Source organism: Danio aesculapii, chromosome 4, assembly GCF_903798145.1.
Source record: "Danio aesculapii chromosome 4, fDanAes4.1, whole genome shotgun sequence".
NCBI lineage: Eukaryota > Metazoa > Chordata > Actinopteri > Cypriniformes > Danionidae > Danio > Danio aesculapii.
The window spans coordinates 4,114,367-4,121,866 of NC_079438.1; the positions used below are offsets into that span (position 1 = coordinate 4,114,367).

At 34.5% G+C, this 7,500-nt stretch overlaps 1 protein-coding gene across 1 annotated transcript in view; it reads right to left on the reverse strand.

Annotated features, from left to right (window-relative positions):
* LOC130221972 (copine-8) overlaps nucleotides 1–7,500 on the reverse strand; it is a 133,471-nt gene that overhangs the window by 21,180 nt on the left and 104,791 nt on the right. Inside the window, exons 11-13 of the mRNA XM_056454568.1 lie at nucleotides 7,243–7,289; nucleotides 3,606–3,787; nucleotides 2,063–2,190 (exon numbers count right to left, since the gene is read on the reverse strand). Coding sequence (XP_056310543.1) covers nucleotides 2,063–2,190; nucleotides 3,606–3,787; nucleotides 7,243–7,289 — 357 coding nt within the window. The remainder of the gene's footprint in view (nucleotides 1–2,062; nucleotides 2,191–3,605; nucleotides 3,788–7,242; nucleotides 7,290–7,500) is intronic.

Here is a 7,500-nt window from a genome sequence, read left to right on the forward strand (position 1 = left end):
TACCAAACCACTTTTTTGGTACCCACTCAACATGTTTCTACTAAGCGGTACAATTTGATACATTACAGTATGGTACAAATTTATTTCAAAAGTACCAAAATACCAAATATCATACCGTACTACTGGTACCCATTTGGCTTGTTTGTATTGCGTGGTACAATTCGGTATAGTAAAGTACGCTCCTCATTTATTTAAAAAGTACCAAAATAACAAATATCGTACCATACCACTTTTTTGGTACCTCTTTGGCTTGTTTCCACTGTGCGGTACAATTCGGTATAGTAAAGTACGCTTCTCATTTATTTAAAAAGTACCAAAATACCACATATCATACCGCACCACTTTTTTGGTACCCATTTGTCTTGTTTCTACTAAGCAGTACAATTGGGTACAGTAAAGTACTGTAAACATTTATTTTACCAAACCACTTTTTTTGGTACCCATTTGGCTCATTTCTACGGAGCGGTACAGTACAGTACAGTACTCACTAATTTAAAAATTACCGAAATACCAAATATCGTACCAAACCACTTTTTTGGTACCTATTTGACATGTTTCTACTAAGCAGTACAGTTGGGTACAGTAAAGTACGGTGCACATTTATTTAAAAGTACCAAAATACCAAATATTGTACCAAACCCTTTTTTTGGTATCCATTTTGGCTCATTTCTTCTGAGCGGTACAATTCGATACAGTACAGTATGGCATGCATTTATTTCAAAAGTACCAAAAAAACAAATATCGTACCGTATCACTTTTTTGGTACCCATTTTGGCTCATTTCGACTGAGTGGTACAATTCGATACAGTACAGTATGGTACGCATTTATTTCAAATATACCAAAATACCAAATATCCTACCATACCACTTTTTTGGCACATCTTTGGCTTGTTTCTACTGCGCGGTACAATTCGGTATAGTTAAGTACGCTTCTCATTTATTTAAAAAGTACCAACATACCAGATATCGTACCGCATCACTTTTTTGGTACCCATTTGTCTTTTTTCTACTAAGCAGTACAATTGGGTACAGTAAAATACTGTAAACATTTATTTAAAAGTACCAAAATACCAAATATTTTACCAAACCACTTTTTTTGGTGCCCATTTGGCTCATTTCTACTGAGCGGTACAATTCGATACAGTACAGTATGGAACGCATTTATTTAAAAAGTACTAAAAACCAAATATCGTACCGTATCACTTTTTTGGTACCCATTTTGGCTCATTTCAACTGAGCGGTACAATTCGATACAGTACAGTATGGTACTCATTTATTTAAAAAGTACCAAAATACCAAATATCGTACCATATCACTTTTTTGGTTCTTATTTGGCTTGTTTCTACTGAGCAGTACAATTCAGTACAGTATAGTATGGTATGCATTAATTTCAAAACTACCAAAATACCACATATCGTACCTTACCGTTGTTTTGGTACCCATTTGGCTTGTTTCTACTGAGTGGTACAATTTGGTACAGTACAGTATGCTACAATTTTATTTAGAATGTACCAAAATATGTTTCACGTTCAACCACTGCCACATCTACGACACACATTATGTCATCAAGAAGCACCATAAATGATCAATATCTCTGTAATTGTCTGATTTGTTAGTTTATATGGTAATTCCAGTACTCAACACTAGGGTGCGGAAGTGCCATGGCTATCAATCGCTAACATTTATCATTTTATTATATCATAGTAGTTCCGTGATGATCCGTGATACGAGCATACTGTTGCCATAACTACACTAAGATTTCTTCCAAACATTTTTAAAGCTGCATACGGAAGAGATTCTGTGCTGCTATCGGTCAACATCACCCATGTGACAGAACTTATCGTGGACGACAGGAAAAAATTAAACATTCTAGAGCTTCTGCGATCATGTTGAGAAGCGTTGCGATTGCCAATAAAGCATACACAATTTTATATCTTGGATGATCCATAGACATTCAATTAAGACAAAAATTCACAGATCTTCTGCTGTCAAACTGAAGCTCTGGCTACGCAAAACTAAAGACACACTATTGACAAATCTGCTACATTTAGTTTTAACATACCTGGCTACATGGTTAATGACAGGTGAGAAGTTGGTGGGACCGTAGAGCTGGACAGATTTAAGACTCTGGTAATACGCCTCCATGACTCCATCAATGCCATTGCAATATGGATTCTGAGGGTTTCCATTCTGCAGAAACAGAAAAAAGTAAGAAAAAGGGGCTTCGTTTAGCATCTTATATAGATTTTTGCAAAAGAAATAGATAATTGCTTTTTTTTCCCATTAATTTAAGTGTCATTTGTTAGGTTGAGTGTTATGTGGTATCTATGAGGTGTTCTGAGTGGTTGCTTTAGGGCTGGTGGGATTTTATGGAAGATTGCCAGATTGCTACAGCATGTGCTTGTTAAGTTAGCTTACTAGGTTGTTGCTATGTTTATTTTTAATTACTTATAGTAATATTGCATATATAAATGATATAAGCTTATCTAAGCTTATATTAAACATCCTATGCGTGTGTGACTCTTATTTTGAAAAAGGGAGAGGCGGTTAATAAAGCACTAAGGGCTTGTTCAGGAGGGCTTGTTCAGTAAGGGAATGTTCAGAGAATATAGTGCAGGATATACAGATTATAAATATATTCAGTGCCCCCCTAAAGATGCTGTTAAACGCTATCCATTGTTATTTTAACACTTATATTGTGAAATTTGCAGAGTATGTTTGTAATGAGGCAACAAACACATGTAAAGTATAAGCATTTAATGCACGCTTATGTACATATCACTCAGCTCTAACTTTTCCTAGAGTGAAACCAAGCCAATACACTATAAACTCATCTGTTTTAGCAGAGATAATTGTTAATTCCTGCCTGTGTTTTCATATGTTAAAGCTTCAAGATATTTCAAATACATCACTGTCCTTTAATTTATCCACAACACAACTCTGGAGCAAATTTTGCAGGTGTATTTCACAGTACATCATGCTGTGTGCGTGCTTGTGTGACTGTCAGGCACTGACATGAGCCGCAGAGCATCAGAACAGAGCTCATTAATATTCATGACTATTCCAAATATGGTCAAAACTGAGCTTTCATTCTAGGGGTAATTCCTGTGCTTATAAATAAATACAGAAAATAGTTTCTGGAGGATTTTTGAACTTACCTGAGCCACATACCTACTAAATAAAAAATTATAAAATAAAAAAATTAAATACTGAAGTATTTATAATAATAATAATAATAATAAATATATAATAATAATAATTATAATTATATAATAATAATTATTGTAGACCGACCCAGATAATATATCAGCTCAAACTACTTAAAATGTCAACAGAAGTCACTTCATTCGACTTTTATTTCAAATGTAGTAATCATAATACAATTTAAAAGCATAAATTAACAGGAAACACCCCTGAATCATGAGCTATATATATATAATATAGCAGAATTTCCATTTAATTAATTAATTTTTTTTTAAAGTGCGTCTAAAAACCTGTTCAGAAATGTTCTGTGTTGGGTCAACCCCTCAGAAATGCTAACTTCAACAATGTGTCTCTTGATAAACGGGATATCCTGTACATCTCGCTGTGGGTCATGTGCTTACCAGGGCAAACTCGTGGGATATTCTCCCATCAGGAGGCAGTTTGGCTCCGAAGCCCAGTGCAGGGAACATCTTGTCGCTGTCATAGTCCTGTATGATCTCCCCCACGGCTTTCAGTGCCATCGCGTAGGCGTTGAGCTGGTAGGGACTCATGTAATGGAGGGAAGTGGGCTGGGCAGGGTTGCCTGGGAACCGGGTGCAAGAAAAAGCCTTCGTTTAGTGGAGTTTAACCATTTGCCAGGGGAAGCTTAATTGTCGAGACGCATCACGTAAAAGCGTATAATGCAGCGTAAATCTGTTCATATTGGAGTTTTCCATTTAAATGTCATCTCTTCTGTTCGTATACGTAGCCGAAAGCTCATTTAAATTGCATTAGAACTGCTAAGGGGGAGCATAACTAGTTTAGAAGATTTAGTTTAGTTGATGCATTTACTATCATGAACAAGCAATGAACAATACATGTTTGTTGATCTGTTTACCATTAGCTAGATTAATAGATTAATAAATATAACATATTTTGGTGTGTATTTTAATGCATGACACTCTCTAAAAGCCTGTATGGATGATTGGCAGTAGTATATGAGTACTAATATAGTTATACGGTATTTTATTTACAAACATTATAAGTAATATGAGCCGATTAATGAATTATTTTCCGTCTGATGCTGATGATATTAGAATGTGTATTGTTTAATTGTTTTTTTGACTTCTGTTTAGGCATTTTTATGACAATCGTGAAATTTTGTACCATGATTTACATTAAGCTCTTATTAAGATGTGACCATGAACCACAAAATTATTGATTTTCCAGTTTTTTTACGCCAAAACTCCTAATAATATTAAGTAAAGATCATGCTCCATGAGTATATTTAGTAAATTTGCTATTTTTTAAAAATATATTACAATTAAATTCTAAAGAACTATATTAAAAACTATATTAAAACGTGTTTAAATAGTAATGTGCATTGCTACGAACTTAATCGGGACAACTTTAAAGGCCTTTTTTCAGTATTCTATTTTCAGATTCCAGATTTTCAGCCAAATATTCTCCTGTCATGACCATGTCAATGTAAAGCGTACTTATTCAGCTTTCTGAACATGTATAAACATACATTTATGAAAAATAACCTTCACGACTAATGTAAAAAGTCTAATGTAACAACCGTTTACTGTATATAACAAAACAAAACAGAATGTATTTAAAACAGGAATCATTTATAGACATATTAAAATACTATTTAAGAATAACAGGCCCAAAATATTAGTCAATCGCAGTTTTAAAACATCGTACTTTGCCAATGTTCTTCAAACCATTAGTATTTCCCATTACAATACAAGTTTTTGTTTAAATATTACGAATGAATTTAGATTTATGAATGAATTTCACTCTTATTTCCATATTTATTTTCACAAAAGTTAGTTACTTAACAGTTATAAGAGTAGATGCTTGCTGTGTGTACAAAATAACTCATATTTGACACATATACAGTACACATTATATAAAAAGTGGGAAGCAAAACTGAAATGAAATTGAAATAGCGAGAAAAACGTCAAAATTAGAAAGTGTTACAGAAATAAACGAAGCGTCCAATAGGGCTTCAGCTTTATATGACATTACCATGGTTACATTTTCAGACACATAAGCTCACAAATAGCTTTTTAAAGGAACAAAACACTTTTTGTGGGGGAAATGGGCTTATTTTACAACTTTCCTAAAGTTCAGCACTTTTAGCTCAGCTTAGCATCAATCATTGAATCGGATTAGACCATTAGCATATCAAAAAAGATGATTTTAGATATTTTTCCTATTCTTCTGTAATTACATTAAACCGACAGAAAATTAAACATTGGTATGGTAAGAAAGGCTATAGAGAATGAACTATACTTCTATTCTGGCGTAGTAATCAAGGAACTTTGCTGCTATACCATGGCAGGCGCAATGATATTATGCAGCGCTGTGACCTAGTTACCTAGCTGGGGACTATCTTCAGGTCAAGGTCCCTAATTATAATGCCAGAATGAGAGTTTTTACTAATTAAAATAATAAATCGAGTGAGATGCTAATGGTCTAATGTGATTCAATTATTTATGCTAAGCTAAAATTAGAAAGTGTTACAGAAATAAACGAAGCGTCCAATAGGGCTTCAGCTTTATTTGACATTACCATGGTTACATTTTCAAACACATAAGCTCACAAATAGCTTTTTAAAGGAACAAACCACTTTTTTTGTGGGGGAAATGGGCTTATTTGACAACTTTCCTAAAGTTCAGCTCTTTTAGCTTAGCTTAGCATAAATCATTGAATCGGATTAGACCATTAGCATATCAAAAAAGATGATTTTAGATATTTTTCCTTTTTAAAGCTAGACTCTTCTGTAATTACATTAAAACAACAGAAAATTAAAAATTGGTATGGTCAGGAAGGCAATAGATAATATTATACTTCTATTCTGGCGTCAAAATCAAGGAACTTCGCTGTTATACCATGGCAGGCACAATGATATTATACAGTGCTTTGACCTAGTTACCTAGCTGGGGACTATCTTCAGAATGACAGTTTTTACTGATTAAAATAATAAATCGAGTGAGATGCTAATGGTCTTATGCGATTCAATTATTTATGCTAAGCTAAAATTAGAAAGTGTTACAGTAATAAACGAAGCGTCTAATAGGGCTTCAGCTTTATATGACATTACCATGGTTACATTTTCAAACACATAAGCTCACAAATAGCTTTTTAAAGGAACAAACCACTTTTTTGTGGGGGAAATGGGCTTGTTTTACAACTTTCCTAAAGTTCAGCACTTTTAGCTTAGCTTAGCATAAATCATTGAATCGGATTAGACCATTAGCATATCAAAAAAAGATGATTTTGGATATTTTTCCTAATTAAAGCTAGACTCTTCTGTAATTACATTAAAACAACAGAAAATTAAAATTGGTATGGTCAGAAAGGCTATAGATAATGAACTATACTTCTATTCTGGCGTAGTAATCAAGGAACTTTGCTGCTATACCATGGCAGGCGCAATGATATTATGCAGCCCCCCTAGTTACCTATTGGGGATTATTTTCAGATCAAGTTCCTTGATTATTATGCCAGAATGAGAGTTTTTAATAATTAAACTAATAAACCGAGTGAGATGCTAATGGTCCAATCCGATTCCATTATTTATGCTAAGCTATGCTAAAAGTTCTCCAACGGGACCCGGAGAATGTCTGAATGACTTCAAAAATGGTAAAACTCAACAGTTAAACAGTAGGGGACTTATTTCCAACAAAGTTGAGTGTTCCTTTGAGATAAGAGTACGAGTAAAAAAAGAGTAAAAAGTAAAAAGACATCTATTTGATGAAGATTTGCTTCCTCTCTTTACTCTTCGAGCGCTCTGAAAGGCTGATATTATGAATCTAAAAGCTACGAAAGCTAGCGCTGAAATAGGCTGGCCCTGTAGATCAGATGGTTTTGTGGTATTCCCTTTGAATCTGCAGATGAATGAAAAGGCTCTCGGTATAATCACACACATCAGAGCTCTTTATTGCATTAAACCTCACTCATTATGACAGAGGACAGCTATTACCGGCCCTTTTTCATGCCTCATCTGCATACATTTCAGAAATTCCTGATGAAGACGGCACTCACCGTTAGAAGCTGTGAAATCAATCGCCACTGTGAAATTAATCTGAGTCCTGCACAACAAAGAGACAGAGAAGGTAATGGTTATTTCAGCCGTGGGAACGTAGAGATGCTCCTGCTGCAATAAAAAGAAATGGATGAAGTATTCGGAGAGATTCGCGTTCTATCTATCTATCTATCTATCTATCTATCTGTCTGTCTGTCTGTCTGTCTGTCTGTCTGTCTGTCTGTCTGTCTGTCTGTCTGTCTGTCTGTCTGTCTGTC